Here is a 19,091-nt window from a genome sequence, read left to right on the forward strand (position 1 = left end):
ATTGTTATGTGTAATCGTATTATATACATATCGTATAAGCATTATTTCACATTTCACAATGTCCTTTACATATATTATATCACAAACTCAATTACAATTCTTTTAATGTTCTGTCCTGGTTGGTTTTGCAACACTTTTTAGCAGCCTCTTTGTCAGAAATACAACACCATCACCCAGAACCAAAACAAAGCTACTATGCAGAGAGGAAATGTAAATACGTGATAGGTCTGTTGTATGTAAGATGCTGGTTCATCACATTTCAGATGGTATTATTTGTATAATCAGGTTCATGAAGGTAGAGATGATATGTTATTATGTGGTTCATTTTGTTTCAGACAGTACTATTGAATAATCCAGTTTATCCTGTTGTAGAGGTATTATTCTGTAATCCGTTTCATGACATCTCATCATCCCATTATTCAAATTTCAGGTTTGTTTAATTTTATAATCCAGTTCCTGATATTTCAGACAGTACTATTGCATAATCCAGTTCATGTTCTTTCAGGCAGTATTATTTCATAATCCAATTCAAGACATTTCATAATCCTATTTGTCAAATGTCACCGCTGTTTAATCTTTTAATCCAGTTCATGGCGTTTCAATAGGTGTTTCATTGCAATCTGGTTTGACTGGTTTTAGATGATATGATTTAGGTTAGGGATATTTTATAATGTACCTCAACACATCTAATAGGTGTGTTGCAGCACAACAGATCAGACCCACCTCTCCATGCACCTGTCTGCTGCTGTGTTCTCTGTGACTGCAGTAAACATGAGCCAGGCTGCACTCTGATGTTTCTGTCATGGTGCCTTCATGCTCTGCTGGAATTTAGATGTTTGCTTTGTAACATGACTGTATAAGCATTCCACCCATAATACACTGTGTTTTCCATTTACATTGGTCTGTCTCCTGTTCTTCCTCACGCTTACCTCGCTCCCTCACATGTTTACCTCGCTTCCTCACACGTTTACCTCGCTCCCTCACATGTTTACCTCGCTTCCTCACACGTTTACCTCGCTCCCTCACATGTTTACCTCCCTTCCTCACATGTTTACCTCCCTTCCTCACATGTTTACCTCCCTTCCTCACCTATCTCGTCCTCTGTGCAGGAAGAGAGCAAGCCACAGTGCCAGTAAGAGGAAAGGCAGCCAGAAGGACCTGCGGCCCCCTGACCTGTGGATCCACCATGAGGAGATGGAAATGAAGAACATGGAGAAAGCTCCGAGCATCGCTCCGTCCGGACGTGATTCGCCCATCCAGTCCTGCCAGGACCTCCCCCAAGTGGCACACAGCCAATCAGAGAGCCAGATGGGCAGTAAGAGCAGCCACTCAGGTACAAGAAGGATGCTGATTCATGTATTTATTCATTCACATATATTTTATGTAAATAACAGTTATTCACTTTTGTAAACCTGTTTTATTTGATAGTTATGATTATCTTTTTTGCATAGCTGTAAAATCAAGCCTGATTGATCATGAGAGTAGAACATGAGTCAGTGGAACTCATTTTAAATTCTCGTTTAACAGTTTAAATGACGGAGAGCAAATATTTGAATCCCTGTCTGAATGTGTGGATGTGTGGATGTTGCAGGAGCTGACGGAGACGAGGCCTCCAGCTGTATCTCCACCCTGGACCGCTCGCTGGCCGGCAGGAGGGGAACACGAGGCAAAATGATGATTCCTATGGACTCACAGCCGAGCAACACACGTAAGTAACACATGTATGTGTGTGAGTGTGTGGGTACCTACATGCTAAATGCTAACAATGGTTATGCTTATACTGATGTTCAGCAGTTATATTTGATCAGGTTCAAGTTTACTGTGTTAGTATTGTTTGGTTTTCTTATTAGTATTACAAATAGTCATAGTTTTCCATTATTTTGCAGGTATTTAGTTGTGAACAAAAATGTTGGACACATGCTAATTATTCTTAATGATAGTGCTGAAGGATCATCGACGTTAATATGATTTTACCCTTGGAGGCGAGGTCTCGTTTATTTTTATCATTAAAGGTTTCTTAGAGGCGCACAATGGTGGCCAGGAACATCATTTTCTAAATAAAATAACCGGAAACAGACGTATACACAGCCACTGAACTGATTACCCAAGATCCTCAGCTATGGTTTAAGCTCGGTGATTGGATGTTTTAGCCGCAATGCACGTTGGGATATGGTGTTAATGCCATATGAAATCCGAAAAACATTTTGGAACTACACATGCTGGCTATTGTGTTTCGCAAAATGTTCTATGGGACGTCTCGACTGAACGTTTTCATTTTTCCCACAATTAGAAGTTGCCATTATTAAACACATTGGTGTTATCAAATGTAAAACATATCATTAATAAATGGGTGAAAATCACTTGTGTCCATAATGCGCAGCATTATATTAATGCCGTATACCCACATGACAGCTCATTGCTACTTTGTAATTCTACTCCACCACAATTCAGAGGTTAACCTGGTATTTTTACTCCACTGCATTTATTTGAGTTACTTTGCAGATTCTGATTAATGATGTGAAATATAAACAACCCTTAAATCAGACTTTAGTTACACCTGAGTAAAATACAGGGAAGGTGATTGTCAAGTGCCAACAATCAGGAGAGATATTTGATAGTTGGTGCTTGAGAAGACTAAACATGTATCTGCAATTGACATGAATGGAAACAAGTAATAAAGTATATTCATTACTCGTTATTCTCTACTAATAGTTAATTAAAGACTGTATATTATGGCTATTTTGCACATCCCTTTCAAGATTTTCAAAGGTTTCAATAAACCTTTGAAAATCTTGAAAGGGATGTGCAAAATAGTCATAATATATATCATACATATCTTATACACAACTACGGTGTAGTTATGCAATGAATGAAACACTTGGGTCACAGGTTCCTCAACAGTGCATTACAAGACATCTATCAATATGTGTGTACCTCCACCATTAAACTGTCATATTCTGCACATTTCTTATTCTATCTACATACATAAGAGTATAATTAATGTGTATAATATCAGTTAAAATAAGTGCTTCAACATAGTTAACATTGCAGGAAAGCAATATATTAGACGTTAAGTACTTTGTCAGGCTTAATATTTATCTGTAGATAGATACCCCCAATGTTTTTTTCTTATTTAAAAGAAGATCTTAATCTGTTATTTAATGTTTTAATAAAGGTTAATTAGTTTTTCTGTTTTGCACCTCCTCCTATTAATATCTTTGTACATCCGGCACTAAACTGTTTTATTGTAGAGATCACTTATAGTATCTTCTTGCTTTTTTATAGTCTATATTTCTATCACAGACCTTCTACTTTCCCCCTATGAAAGTATGTACTCTTAATATGTGTTTCATCAAATATAACATATTAAAACAATAATTCAATAATGTGCTTTAACCACTAGGCACACAAGGTGCACACAGCATACTAATAATAACTTTGTATTATTAGTGTAGGACACTGGAGGACATCTGAAGATGTGCAGTTTTATTCATGTGAAAACATGAATAAAACTACACATCTTCAGATATATTGCTATACTATTTCTCATGTTTTACTTCTACACATTAATATCTGATTTGTAAAACATCACAGACAGAAAGGCATACCCGTCATTTAATGGTAAGCTATTGCAATTGTGATTCCATAGATGTGTCTCCCATCACCCAAACCCCCTGCCTATTCTCTCAACTCAGTATTTACATTCTTACATTCAAAGAAAATCAGTAATATCTTTAAAAACTACAAGTCCCTTTATATCAGCTGTGCACCGTTATGGTGTAAATACAGCCTATCTACCAATTGGATCAAATATAAAAGTCAGCCGAATTAGTGTTGATACTGCAAGGAGACGTATTGTGTGAAGAGAGATGTAAGATGTTGTTTAATGGCTGATATATTTATGATCCACGTCACGTTTTCAGTTCTTCATGTTTGTCTAGAAGTCTTCTCATCAGGGCTCTATAAATACAGAACTACGGCATATATGTAATATTTAATTCAGCCGAACCGTGTATTACAATGCCGTTATGTGATGACTTTCAAAGAGAAAAGCAAGCACACTCGGAATAAAGTATATCTATATTTTTTAAATGTTTTTCGGATTTTATATGGCATTAACACCATATCCCAACGTGCATTGAGGCTAAACAATCCAATCACCAACCTTAAACCATAGCTGAGGATCTTGGGTAATCAGTTCAGTGGGTGTGTATCTGTTTCCGGTTATTTTTATTTTGAAATTCAGTTCCTGACGGACGCCAAAAAAGCCCGAGAATATAGAATTAAACAAATAAATAAAAACAAGGATAATTGTGTGTTATTGTTGAGTAAATAACAGTGTGTTATTTTGAAAAGAATAACACATTAGAAGGAAAAACAGATTTTTAAAAAATAGAGATTTCAGTATCCTATGGCTCTGAGCCATTTCTTTTCCTCACAGACGACAAAGAAAGTCCGACAGTATACGATTTAAAATAAAAACAATAATCCTGGCTCGACATTGACACGAAAAAAGTGGAAAATCGTGTCAACGAATCAATACATTAAATGTCGTGACGATAACACGAAATGCCGTGAGACTGAGAGGCATGCATAACACGGCGCTCCCCCCGTTGACAGTTCACGGGCAAGCTCTCCCCCCCCCCCCCTCCCCTGCCCCGGTTGACAGTTCACTAGTGCGCTTCCCCCCCCCCCCCCCCTCGTCAGAGTTGTGTGAAGTCCGACGGGTAATACTGGATTTTGACGATGGGCAGGGATGAGTATAGCGCAGCCTCTGGTGTGACATGCGGGTCGCAGCCTTCAGGCTCTCACACATGTTCTAATGAAGCTTTCCTCCATTCTTCTCTCACTTCTCTCGGCTGCCCTCTTCTTTGCTTTTTTTACTATCTATCTTTTTCTGAGTCTTCATTTCATGTTATTCTAAACCCGCTGCCTCTTCATTTCCCTTTGTTCCAAAGTCATGTATTCTTCTGTCTTCTGTTTGCTTATATATGTTTACTGTGTCTCTCTTCCACTGTCCATTTTATTATCTATCGCTTTCTCATTGTTGTTCTTTCTTTTTTTAAATCTTGTGTTACATTTATGTTTTTGTCTCACAAATTAAAAAACACACACACCCACACGCACACACATAGTGTGTGTCGATGTGAGTATTAATCATCTCTGCTCGTCTCGCCGCTGTAATTAAACGCGTTTCTCTTGAAATGATCACAGCACCACTTCATTTAACAACACACACACACACACACACACACACACACACACACACACACACACACACACACACACACACACACACACACACACCTAAAGATGCGCATCACAGCCCTCCAAATAGTCAATTCTTTGACCCCATACAGTCATTGAGCAGAGATGAATACAACCAGACCCCGTTGTTCAGACAGGAGGAAGCAGGAGCCCCCCCCCCTGAGTGATATAACATTATACCTAAAACATGGGGACATTGATATTTAACGGCTGTTTTATGATTTATGGAGTGATACAAAATCCCTTCTGTAAACACTTTAGATTCTAATATGATTCCTGACTTTATCCAATGTTCAGATTGTTGTTCCGAAATGTATTAAAATATGCGCATATTTAATGAGATTATGGCTCATTTGCATGGTGGGGGGGGAAGAGCGCTGCCCCTACATACATTCAAATTATGTGGGAAAAACTGGATATTATTATTTATAAAATAATATTCTTTTAATGTCATTTTTTTTTTTTTTTAAATATTGTAAGAATTATTTTTATATATATTTTTTTTAATAATCTCGCAACCCCCACTTTGGGAACCCCTGCTCTGTAGGACTGCTAAAGTATAATGTGTGTGTGTGTGTGTGTGTGTGTGTGTGTGTGTGTGTGTGTGTGTGTGTGTGTGTGTGTGTGTGTGTGTGTGTGTGTGTGTACAGCGGTGGTCAGTGCCATCCCGGTGCCGGCCCTGGACTCCTCTCAGTACCCGGGCATCCTGCCGTCCCCCTCCTGTGGCTTCACACACAATAAGTTCAGCCTGAGACCCATGCCCTTCCCCAGCCTGACCGTGGACCGAGGATACACACCAGGTGGGTGTGAGTTACAACAGCCTTCAGCACTAATATCATTTTCATATAAAACACAATATTTCAAAGGCTTTTGGCAGGATTTGTATTCACTACATGCTAGTTAGCTGATGTTTTTACCCAACGCGACTCAATCCAGTGATGCCTACAGGAGCAATTTGGGGTTGAGTATCTTGCCCAAGGACACTTGACATTTTGAGGGTGGGATTGAACTACTAACCCCCTGATTCGACGCCCCATTTTCAAAAAAGACTTCAGAAGACTCCAGAAGTTTGAACAAGAGTAAAAAGCTTCACGTTCTGAAGGAATTGACGTTGACAGATGACATTATATTGCTGTGGATGGCATCAAGGAGTCTGGAGAGAATTGAAGAATGAATTTGAGGAGAAAGTGAAAACGTTGCAATGAAAACCTTAAACTGAATCATCTGAAAAGATATTTAGAGGATAGATTTGTGCGGCTGGAGGACGACGTGCTGCTGTACACAAAGCTGTGAACTGGAAGGGCTCGTCTTTATCAATAAAATACACTTTATCATTTTAAGTGGTGAAAAAAATCAAGCTGGACAAATTGCGTACGATACATACAACAGTTAATGAGGGACACATAATAATAATAATAATTAGCACACACTAATAGTATACTTTACATATGAATAAGCAAACAAAGCAGGGACACAGACAAGGAGACCGTGAACTCCACTCGTTGACATGTGAAGGTGATTGGACTGAGCATACGGTCCCAGAGAGAGATCGTGATGTGTTGGTCCTTTCTCTGTTGCTTCAGCGAAACAAACAACTCCTCGGAGTTTATTACACTTCCTCTGATTCTGTCGTTGTTTTTCAAAGAGAACTTCTTTCCTTGGTTCTGAAGTGTATCCATCGTCTGGTCCTTGGAGAGTCCGATAACTGAGATGTCTTTGTAACGTGCTGAGCACATTGTGGTCTGTCAGCCTTTCCATCGTAGTGATCAGACTAACAGGCCATTCAGAGAGCCACATGTGGACGGACGTGCTGGTGAACGTCTGCCGCACCACCGTTACTAGGGAAGGGTCCAGTCCCAGGCGCTGATAGGAGTGACTTTCTCACACAAGTCAAATGAGTATGTTGATGTAGGAGATGTTTTGCTCTGTGGTTTAGTGATCTGAGACTAACTCGTAGAGTGTCCCGATGAGTAGCAGTCACTGCACACGGACATGTATGTAAACTCGCTCGGTGTTCCTTTGGGACTGCTGTTGCAACAGTGAGAAGGCTCGTTCTGCTGACAGTCACTTGGCCTATCACTGACCATGTTCTGTTTTTCACACCATATATTTCTAAATGTAACCAAACATTAAGCCTGACATGTGTGACTGGCTGGAATGTAGGTGTGAACTGTTTTCTTTGTACACAATCATCAGAGGTCACAGTGTTGATGCTCCAGAGAGATCTACTGAGGCGAGCCTGAGAGGCCGCTGAGTGTCTCCATAACTGATGAGTGCGTTGTCTGGAGCCGGTACTACAGAGATAGGATGCTGCCCTGTTTCCTTGGACCATAGCGCCATGCTCTACACATTGTGCCTGTGACACATGGCATGCTGCTGATAGGGTGTTAGATCCAGCGATGCACACTGTGCACACGGTCCTGGTTCAGTTAAAGGTATACTGGGGTATAGCTGCATATGCTTGAAAGACTAGAACAAAGAGCTCTCTTCCGTGATGAAAACTCTAAAGTCAAATTCCTTGAGATGTGTCTTTGGTTGCCGAGCGTCCTAGATCAGAGTTCTCGTTCCTCTTTCCTTTGGCCTCACTTGAGATGTTCCTTTCCTCTTTGCTCTTTGTCGTTCCTCTCCCATGGGGAGCAGCTCTCTCTCCTCTTCTTCTGTGGTTAATGCACTCACAGGGACTCCATGTGGTCACGTCTGTCTGCTCGGCCATGTTGGCTGTGACTGGGCTGACTGCAGCTACACCGGGAGTTTCATCTGAGCGTGTTGCTGCACAAGTAACTCTGGAAGTGTTCTCTTTGCTTTAGCAGGAAGCTCTTCCTGTTACACTTTCTTTAAATGTAACTCCGACAAGAACAATTGGGATTTCACCTGTGAAGACATTCAGTCTACAGATGAGTACAGAAAGAACAGCGAGAGACTGGAACGTAAAAGAATACAACCGCAGAGCTCAGGGTTCTCTCATGTGTGTGGATCCTGTGAGGGAAGCCTCTGCAGCAACGGGGAGTCAGGACTCAGAGACACGGGGAGAGCTGGAGCTCTGATGGAGTCAGGACTCAGAGACACGGGGAGAGCTGGAGCTCTGATGGAGTCAGAGCTCAGAGAGACACGAGGAGAGCTGGAGCTCTGATGGAGTCAGGACTCAGAGACACGAGGAGAGCTGGAGCTCTGATGGAGTCAGAGCTCAGAGAGACACGAGGAGAGCTGGAGCTCTGATGGAGTCAGGACTCAGAGACACGGGGAGAGCTGGAGCTCTGATGGAGTCAGGGACTCAGAGACACGGGGAGAGCTGGAGCTCTGATGGAGTCAGAGCTCAGAGACACGGGGAGAGCTGGAGCTCTGATGGAGTCAGGACTCAGAGACACGGGGAGAGCTGGAGCTCTGATGGAGTCAGGACTCAGAGACACGGGGAGAGCTGGAGCTCTGATGGAGTCAGGACTCAGAGACACGAGGAGAGCTGGAGCTCTGATGGAGTCAGGACTCAGAGAGACACGGGGAGAGCTGGAGCTCTGATGGAGTCAGGACTCAGAGACACGGGAGAGGCTGGAGCTCTGATGGAGTCATGAGCTCAGAGAGGACACGAGGGAGAGCTGGGAGCTCTGATGGAGGCAGGACTCAGAGACACGGGTGGAGGAGCTGGACTCTGATGAGTCAGGACTCAGAGACACGAGGGAGAGCTGGAGCTCTGATGGAGTCAGGACTCAGAGACACGAGGAGAGCTGGAGCTCTGATGGAGTCAGGACTCAGAGACACGAGGAGAGCTGGAGCTCTGATGGAGTCAGGACTCAGAGACACGAGGAGAGTCAGGACTCAGAGACACGGGGAGAGCTGGAGCTCTGATGGAGTCAGGACTCAGAGACACACGAGGAGAGCTGGAGCTCTGATGGAGTCAGGACTCAGAGACACGAGGAGAGCTGGAGCTCTGATGGAGTCAGGACTCAGAGACACACGAGGAGAGTCAGGACTCAGAGACACGAGGGGAGCTGGAGCTCTGATGGAGTCAGGACTCAGAGACACGAGGGGAGCTGGAGCTCTGATGGAGTCAGGACTCAGAGACACGAGGGGAGCTGGAGCTCTGATGGAGTCAGGATGCATGCAGGATCTGTTTGGTATTTTGAAAAAAAAAACTATATTTATATTAGGGCGTTAATAACGGGTTAACGCAAAAATAAAATTATCGCCACTAATTATTTTAACGCATGTGTATTTCTTTTCCTCGGCCGCCCCGTAACTTCAGAGCGCATCGAGTTTAAAATACCTTCTACAAGCTGACGCTGACAGCCCGCTTGTGGCAGACCACACTTCCACGCTCACCGGCAGACACCGACTGGCCATCTGGAGGACCGGGAGGGTGTGTGTGTGACGTGTGTGGCCCGAGCGAGAGAGAGAGAGACCTTACGTGCATTGAGTGGAGCGAGGAGCGACATTTCGCCACAACTGCGCCGAGCACTTGCCTTTATGCAGGAAGCCAGACAGCGGGACATTGTAGGAGAAGTCAGCACACTCAGCACGGATAGTGCGCAACATGATTGCAGCGTCCAGGCAGCTCCGGTTCGAGCATATGCCCTGAGTTGCACATAGCTCCAATGATCCATCACACACACACACACACACACACACACACACACACACACACACACACACACACACACACACACACACACACACACACACACACACACACACACACACACACTTTGTATTGTATTATTGTATGAGAGGTTCCAGGTTGAATTGAGGCGAATATTTGTAATGTTCAAATGATAATAAACATTAGCATAAAGCATATTTGTCCACTCATATGTTGATAAGAGTGTTAACATGTAATCTCTTTGCGCCTATACTACAGGATATACGGTAGTCTAGGTTGCTCTCTTGAGGCTGTGAAACGCATGCGCAGTGAGTCTGTGTAGACCTGGAGCGTGAGGTCCACTGTTCGTTAATGGCTCTGTATTGGTGTTATGTACGTTGATGGAATAAATCAAGTTAACAGAAGATAAACGTTGTGTTTATTTGTAGTAGACTAACATTGGTAGCAGAGGATGGTTAGCAGAAGATGGCTACTGCTAACTACAAAGTTCCACCGAAGTTCGACGAATCCCGACCATACGAGTGTTGGAAAAATGAAATCGCCATTTGGCAGCTGGTTACTGAACTTGATAAGAAGAAACAAGCCCTCGCCGTTGTCCTGGGGCTGGAAGGAAGGGCAAGGGACATCGCCATGGAAATACCCGCTGTGGATTTGAACAACGACAATGGTATGGACACACTGCTAGCAAAACTAGATGGCATGTTTCTCAAAGAAGAGAGAGACCGCGCATACGATGCTTACTCTTTTTTTGACTGTATCAAAAAGGAGAGCTCCGTGTCCATGGCGGACTATGTGATTGACTTTGAACAGCGATACAACCGAATGACAAAGTACGACATGGCTCTTCCTGACGCCGTGCTAGCTTTTAAACTTTTGGACACGGCTTGTCTAGACGAGAAAAATAGACAAATGGCGCTGACTGCGTGTACAGATTTAACGTTTGCTGCAATGACGTCCGCGCTGAAGAGGACCTTTGGGGGGAGAGTGCAAGGCGGCACATCAAACGGAATACATGTTAACGATGAAGTGTGAACAAAATGTGCTATATGTCAGAGCACGTTCCATTGGGCTAAAGACTGTCCTCACAAGAGTAGCGAACGAGTAAAGCTAACTGAAGATGGAACAAAGGTAGAGGAATGTGACATTACACTGTTTACTAAAGCCTCACCGTCTGAATCAGAGGTATTCCTAACGGAGTCTTTAGGGACGGCTATCATTGACACGGCATGTACCCGCACAGTGTGTGGAGAAAAATGGTTGGACAGCTTCGTCGCTGATCTCAGTCAAAGTCAAGTGAACCAGATTGTGAAAAGTGAAACTCCAAGTTCCAGACCATTCCGTTTTGGAGATGGAAATATAGTGCATTCCTCCAGAATACTGCACCTGCCTGCCAAAATAGGACAGACAAAATGTCGAGTGGAAACTGAAGTAGTCAAAGCTGATATCCCACTACTTCTGAGTAAGACTTCACTGAAAAGGGCAGGAACCATCTTGGACATGGAGAATGATAGAGCTGTGATGTTTAAACAGAATATCCCTCTTGAACTCACCAGTTCAGGACACTACTGTATAGATATCAGAGACAAGGACACAGGATTGAATCAAATTGAAATGAAAGATGAGGTCCTTACAGTCACAGAAAATATGACCTCAAATGAGAAACACAAAGCTCTCCTGAAACTACACAAACAGTTTGGTCACGCCTCCGCAGAAAGACTACAGCGACTCCTCCGCAGAAAGACTACAGCGACTCCTCCGCAGAAAGACTACAGCGACTCCTCCGCAGAAAGACTACAGCGACTCCTCCGCAGAAAGACTACAGCGACTCCTCCGCAGAAAGACTACAGCGACTCCTCCGCAGAAAGACTACAGCGACTCCTCCGCAGTTCGTGAAATAAAGACAAAGATTGTGACCCTATTTTACAACAAATAGTACAGGAATGTGACATATGCCAGAGATACAGCAAGACCAAGCCGAAGCCTGCTGTGGGCTTGCCTCTGGCTTCAGAGTACAATGAAACGGTGGCAGTGGACCTGCACGAGTTGGAACCAAGTTTATGGTACCTCCACATCATGGACCAATGTACACGTTTCAGCGCTGGAAGCATCGTGGAAACAAAGAACTCCTCTGTGATGGTGAACTCTTTCCTTCATACATGGATCAGCGTCCACGAGAATTTACAGTGACAATGGAGGAGAATTCAACAATGCAGAGTTCCGTGACATGGCAGAGAACTTTAACATTGAGACAAACCACGGCTGGATACAGCCCCTGAGCAACGGCTACTGGAGAGACACAACCAGACCCTCACCGACATCATCCAGAGGGTCAGACGGGGAGTGGATGTGACCGGCAAACAGCCCTAGACTGGGCTCTCACGGCTAAGAACAGTCTGCTCAATGTGCACGGCTACAGTCCTCATCAACGGGTGTTTGGCCAGAACCCCAACCTTCCCTCTGTACTGGTTGATAAACCACCTGCGCTAGAAGGTACCACGATGAGTGCTAGAGTAGGAGAGCACATTTCAGCCTCTAGAAAAGCATTTACTGAAGCAGAGTGCTCAGAAAGGATAAGACGAGCACTACGTAAGCTGCTCAGACCCACAGATGAGAAATATGAGATGGGTGACAAGGTGTATTACAAACGAGCTGAATGCACTGAGTGGAAAGGACCAGGGGTAGTTACTGGTCAGGATGGGGCTGTTGTTTTTGTGAGGCATGGTGGTTGTCTAGTGAGAGTGCATCCCTCTAGGCTTTCCAAGGTGAACACAAAGGTTAATGAAGAGCAAATGCTACAAAATGATGCTGACACAGAAGCAGGAAGTGAGCAAGGTATAAACAATGCACCTGGTAGTTTAGACAGTGAGCAAAATACAGAGAATGAACAACAATTGGGTGACAGGGAAGCCAATACAAGTGAAGCGATCGATCCTCCACACTTTGAGTAGCGTAACACAAAGTGAAATGGCGCAGAGGCCTAATGCCCATAATAATCCTGCCCTTCTGCAGGTGTGAGTTTACAGACTGTAACATATATGAACAGAGGTGACAATACTCTACTTAAAGCAAGAGTCTTAGGGAGATCAGGCAAGGCTACGGGGAAATATAAAACCTGGTATAACATGCAACATCTAGAGAATGATGGTAGTGATGGGCAAAAGGAATCCATTGATATCTCACAGGTTGATCATCTCAACATTGAAACAGAAGACAGAGAACCAAAGACATCTCATGTGATGCAGCTAAACAGGAAGAAATAAAGAACTGGCACAATAATAATGTATATGAGGAAGTTGAAGATGCAGGGCAGAAATGCATTTCCACCAGATGGGTTTGTAGTCTTAAGGACACTCCCAAGGGTATAGTGCCTAAAGCCCGACTGGTTGCCAGAGGTTTTGAAGAGCTGAATATTCAAGATTTACCGAAAGAGTCCCCGACATGTGCCCCAGATTCACTCAGACTTATGTTATCAGTGATATGTCAAAACCAGTGGGAAGTCCATTCTATGGACATCAAATCTGCATTCTTGCAAGGTATGGAGCTATCCAGGGATATTTATATCCGCCCCCCTCTAGAGGCAGGATGTCAACATGTTGTATGGAAACTAAAGAAATGTGTATATGGTCTTGCAGATGCATCACTATATTGGTACAACAAAGTGAAGGAAATCATGCTGAGTACTGGTGGTAGCGTGTCACAGGTGGACCCGGCAGTCTTGTACTGGTTGGATGAGCAATGTAAGGTCACTGGGGTGCTTGCGTGTCATGGAGATGATTTTCTTTGGGCAGGCTCATCAAACTTTTCATCCAATGTGATCCCCCAACTGCAGTCTGCATTCAAGGTTGGGCGCGAGGAGCATGAAAAGTTCTCCTATGTAGGAATGGATTTGGTAACTGTTAACGGTGAAGTTCAGGTACATCGACAAAGTTACATCGAGAACCTGGAGCCTATTCCCATACAAGCAAGTCGGGCCACACGGAGAAATGAACCCCTCAACGAAACTGAGAGAGCAGTTACGATCAGAGATAGGACAGATCCTATGGGTTGCTAAACAGACCTGATGTAATGTTTGATTCATGTTGTTTGGCTTCTAATATACAAGGGGCAACAGTACAGTCTGTTCATGATGCTCATAAGATCATCCGTAAACTAAAGTCTGAAAAGGTGACACTCAGATTTCAACATCTGGGAAACAGTGATGCTTTGAACTTGATAGTTTTCAGTGATGCTTCCAGACGGAGGTACACAGGGAGGCACACAGGGAGGCACACAGGGAGGCGCACAGGGAGGCACACAGGGAGGCACACAGGGAGGCACACAGGGAGGCACACAGGGAGGCACACAGGGAGGCACACAGGGAGGCGCACAGGGAGGCACACAGGGAGGCACACAGGGAGGCACACAGGGAGGCACAGGGAGGTACACAGGGAGGCACACAGGGAGGCGCACAGGGAGGCACACAGGGAGGCACACAGGGAGGCACACAGGGAGGCACACAGGGAGGTACACAGGGAGGCACACAGGGAGGCGCACAGGGAGGCACACAGGGAGGCACACAGGGAGGCGCACAGGGAGGCACACAGGGAGGCACACAGGGAGGCGCACAGGGAGGCGCACAGGGAGGCGCACAGGGAGGCACACAGGGAGGCACACAGGGAGGCACACAGGGAGGTACACAGGAGGCACACAGGGCAGGCACACAGGGAGGCGCACAGGGAGGCGCACAGGGAGGCGCACAGGGAGCGCACAGGGAGGCACACAGGGAGGGAACACAGGGAGGCACACAGGGAGGTACACAGGAGGCACACAGGGAGGCACACAGGGAGGCACACAGGGAGGCGCACAGGGAGGCACACAGGGAGGCACACAGGGAGGCGCACAGGGAGGCGCACAGGGAGGCGCACAGGGAGGCGCACAGGGAGGCGCACAGGGAGGCACACAGGGAGGCACACAGGGAGGTACACAGGGAGGCACACAGGGAGGCACACAGGGAGGCGCACAGGGAGGCACACAGGGAGGCACACAGGGAGGCACACAGGGAGGCGCACAGGGAGGCACACAGGGAGGCGCACAGGGAGGCACACAGGGAGGCACACAGGGAGGCGCACAGGGAGGCGCACAGGGAGGCACACAGGGAGGCACTTTTATAACACTTATGGGAGAAAGAGGGAAGTTTCCCCCTCTGTTGGCATTCAAAGAGAATCAGACGAGTGGTCGCAGAACCCTTGCGGGGGAAACTCTTGCCATGTCAGATGGGGTAGACAATGCCATTGTTCTAGCCACACTATTTTCTGAGCTCACTACTGGACCTGCTGGACTGAAGCACCCCCTGTACTCGGTGTGACTGAGGACCACTCTCTGTTCGATGCGCTCAAGTCCACAACACAAGTCACAGAGAAGAGACTCAGGTTGGAATCAGGAGCATTAAGGAGCTCATCCAGAGCAAGAGGATCAAGCAGGTGCGTTGGTCAGACACAACATCTCAGCTCGCTGACTGTCTCACAAAAAAAGGAGCTTCGGCTCTTGTGCTCTTGAAAGCACTCAGTGAAGGACACTGGGATCTGGGTTAAAGTGTCTGTTGAAATGGAACATTGAAAACACCTTTGTTTATGTATTTGTTTCTTAAATGTTTCCCTAATTTATGTTGACTACTCAGGGAATTTAAACATTTTTGTTTTAAGTCACTGTATGATTGTTTTATGATTCGTGCAATGTAAAGTTATTTTTGTTTAGTTTATTTCTTTAAAAAGATAGAATGAGAGTGTTAACATGTAATCTCTTTGCGCCTATACTACAGGATATACGGTAGTCTAGGTTGCTCTCTTGACGCATGCGCAGTGAGTCTGTAGACCTGGAGCCTGAGGTCCACTGTTCGTTAATGGCTCTGTATTGGTGTTATGTACGTTGATGGAATAAATCAACAGAAGATAAACGTTATTTGTAGTAGACTAACAAAGAGTATTAAAAACTTGAAAAATATTCCTCTAAGGTACATTTAGAACAGATCAAAAATGTGCGATTAATTTGCGATTAATCGCGATTAACTATTTTAATCGACTGACAGCCCTAGTTGATATACTTTATATAGGTATGGCCCTACAATATATGTTTGAACTATAGCATGATAGGTCCCCTTTAAGGGAGATAACAGAGTCAGGGTTGGTCATAAACGTCAAAGGACAAACAGGTTCAGTATGAACACGACAACATGTGATATTTATTTTGCTGGCAGAGAGAAACACAACTTTAAAACCAGAGTCTGTTACAAATCGCATGCTTTCCCTTGTTCCTTTCAGTCCACCCTGCAGCTCCATGCATTATGCACACCGAGGACGCTGCTTCGTCCTGACAGGGAGCGTGAGCTCACCTGCACAGGGTTCGGATCAGTGCCACTGACACGCGGTCGTCCTGCAGCAGCAGCAGCAGCAGCATCAGAATACTTTTATTGAGGGGAAACATCTGAGCCGACACTGTCTATGAAATAAACACAGAAGTGCATTTGGATATAATAATAATAATAGTAATAATAATACACCTCATTTATATAGCGCTTTTCAAGACGCACAAAGAAGCCATATGCAGGCTAAACGCTTGAAGCTGTATTTTTCAAATATATGAAGTGTTTTTCTGTCTTTCCTTCTTTCTTTCCTCCCACATCTCTTTCATCCTCTTTTTGTCTCCTTCCTCTTCCTCAGCCATGACGGCAGAGGCCTCCACCAACCCTCTGCTCCAGCAGCAGCCGCCCCCCCAGCCGGTGGCTCCGCTCCTCCCCGGGTCCTCTGCCCCGCCCGGGGACCATGTTCCTGGGGTCGTTGCCATCCCTGGGGCCCCTGCTGCTGCCGCCCCAGAGGAGGTCCAGACGGGAAGTGGGCGGACCATCCCCACAGCCTGCGTGCGGCCCACCCACCCCCTCCGGAGCTTCACCAACCCACTGCTGCCACCCCCCATGGGGACCATCGACCCAAAAGTGTACACCTCCATGCTGCCGCAGTCGAGTGAGTACATCTGATCACAAACAGACATCCAGACACGCTTTCTTAAACCTCTTTCTACGTGAAGTTACACACCTGGCAGCGTCTTCCGGTCCCGACCCAGTTTAGATTTGACCAAACCGGCTTCCGAATGATAACATATATATTTGTCAAAGTACATTGATGGAAAGAGCTCTTCTTTTGTATGAAAGAAGATCACGGTTATGCAGCACTGACTGCAATGGGAGGAGCTACAGCTGCATTCAGCCGCTCAGCCCCCAGTCAAGTTGTCTCTAAGCGAAGGAAGGAGGAAGTGAGGGGGCGGTACTAGGAGAGAGGCGGTTAGCTAATTATTTGTGTTCTAAAAACAGCTCATATCGGGTTTTCCCCCAAACTAAAGTAGAAATGATATAAGCTGAGCATTGTTACCATGGGGACAGAGTCGTGCGGAGCTTAGTTGATGCAGAAGTGGGCTTGGTTTAATCTAAACTGAGTTGTAAAAACGATAGATGCAACCTGGCAAACCGTGGAATCAAGAGACGTATCGTTACATGAAGATAACGTAATGAGACATCAGCAGAATGACTCACGATAGGATTGTGATCGTTCATCATGCTGTGGACTAAGTGTGGACTTGCTCTTTCCTTTAGAACGTTTGATATCATAACTAAGTGCCATCTGCTGAGACCCTTCAGACACGTGTCATCATGATGACACTTTGCAGCTCAGTACAGTTTGGCATCTCTTCCATCTGATTGCAACGTGTGGCAGAGGACCGTGTGTGTGCTTGAGGCCGTGCATGGGTTGAGACGTGGAGAGTGTCCTTTCTATCCAAACCCACAAATACAGAGCAAAGGGACAAATGGAAGCATAGGATTTGGGACAGTACAACATCATTTGTTTATTCATTTCTATAATAACCTTATTTTAATTTGGAATGTAGGGACGTTTTATTTTATTTTTTGAATAACCAACAGTGATTGCATTCTGTCACTGCCTCTCGAAGCTAATTGAGCAGACCCGATATAAAGCACATTCATATTCTACTGTAACTCTTAGCACTGATCATATGAATGGACTTGGGTTAGCAATGAGACGTATTCACAAAGGGGCTAGTTCTGTGCCAAATGTATACATATTATCTCCTTTAAGTATTCCAAAACAGCCCAGGAGCAGCTGGGTGGGTGGGTGGGTGTGTGTTCCTGAGGCAGTGCACTGGCCTTGACATTAGCCGGGGGCTGGATGTGATCTGCTGCACTCCCTGGGATTTGATCACGATCAGTCTGCACAACTTCCTTCTGAAACATTGTGACAAACATCACTTGATCAAATAGTCACGGGCCCAGAGGATAAACAGAATGGACATTGCAATATCCTTACCTTTCTCTATTTATTGTCATGGATACCATCACTCCCATTAAAATAAAGGAAGTATCTGGCAAGAAAATATCTCCATGGAGAAAAGCCATGACTGTGAGAACAGCGCAAAGTGAGTGCAGGAAAGCTGAACGCAGGTGGAGAAAAACAAATCTCCAGGTTCACTGGGAAATATATAAAGAGAAACTCGGTCTCTATAATCAGGAAATGCACGACAGTCTTTCTCCCCCCCCCCCTCTGCTGTCTCTCCCTCTGTTACCCGTCTGTCCGTCCCTCCCTCTTTCTTTCTATTAGACAGCCACAGTATTTGACCAACCCGTTCCCATGACCATCAGACTCTCCTCAGATGTCTTTGGAATATGTGAGCTCTGCTTCAGGCTGATGGCAGTCTGCACAACTTCCTACTGAAACATTGTGACAAACATCTAGGGATGCACGATAATTATCGGCCCGATAATTATCGGTCCGATATTAGGAATTATGACGTCATCCCGATATACCCGATACCAGTATTAATAGCCCCGATAATATACAATATATTTTTTGGGTAAAAAAAAGAAAAAAATACTGCGGTGTGGGTGGATTGGGATGAGAGGCGCTTGTTTTTCACTCGGCTCCTCCCATTTTGCCAGTACTGTGGTATTAGTGGTTTAGGAAGAGGGGAGTTCTTCACAAATCCAGCGCTCCCTAATACTTCGAACCTGATCAGTCACCTGAAACATCGCCATCGCTACGATGGTGTGTTAAAAGCGTACGAAGACAATAATACAATACAAAGTGTGTGTGTGTGTGTGTGTGTGTGTGTGTGTGTGCGTGCGCGCGCACGTGCGTGCGTGTGTGTGTGTGTGTGCGCGCGCAACTCAAGGCATATGCTCGAACCGGAG

General features: G+C 45.1%; 1 protein-coding gene across 1 annotated transcript in view; it reads left to right on the plus strand.

Annotated features, from left to right (window-relative positions):
- Nucleotides 1–16,868, plus strand: part of LOC117444216 (netrin receptor DCC-like) — a 49,902-nt gene extending 33,034 nt beyond the window's left edge. The window contains exons 10-13 of the mRNA XM_034079869.2: nt 1,110–1,333; nt 1,592–1,708; nt 5,919–6,068; nt 16,555–16,868. Coding sequence (XP_033935760.2) covers nt 1,110–1,333; nt 1,592–1,708; nt 5,919–6,068; nt 16,555–16,868 — 805 coding nt within the window. The remainder of the gene's footprint in view (nt 1–1,109; nt 1,334–1,591; nt 1,709–5,918; nt 6,069–16,554) is intronic.
- Nucleotides 16,869–19,091: the final 2,223 nt, after the last annotated feature.

This window comes from Pseudochaenichthys georgianus, unplaced genomic scaffold (assembly GCF_902827115.2).
Source record: "Pseudochaenichthys georgianus unplaced genomic scaffold, fPseGeo1.2 scaffold_752_arrow_ctg1, whole genome shotgun sequence".
Classification (NCBI taxonomy): Eukaryota; Metazoa; Chordata; class Actinopteri; order Perciformes; family Channichthyidae; genus Pseudochaenichthys; species Pseudochaenichthys georgianus.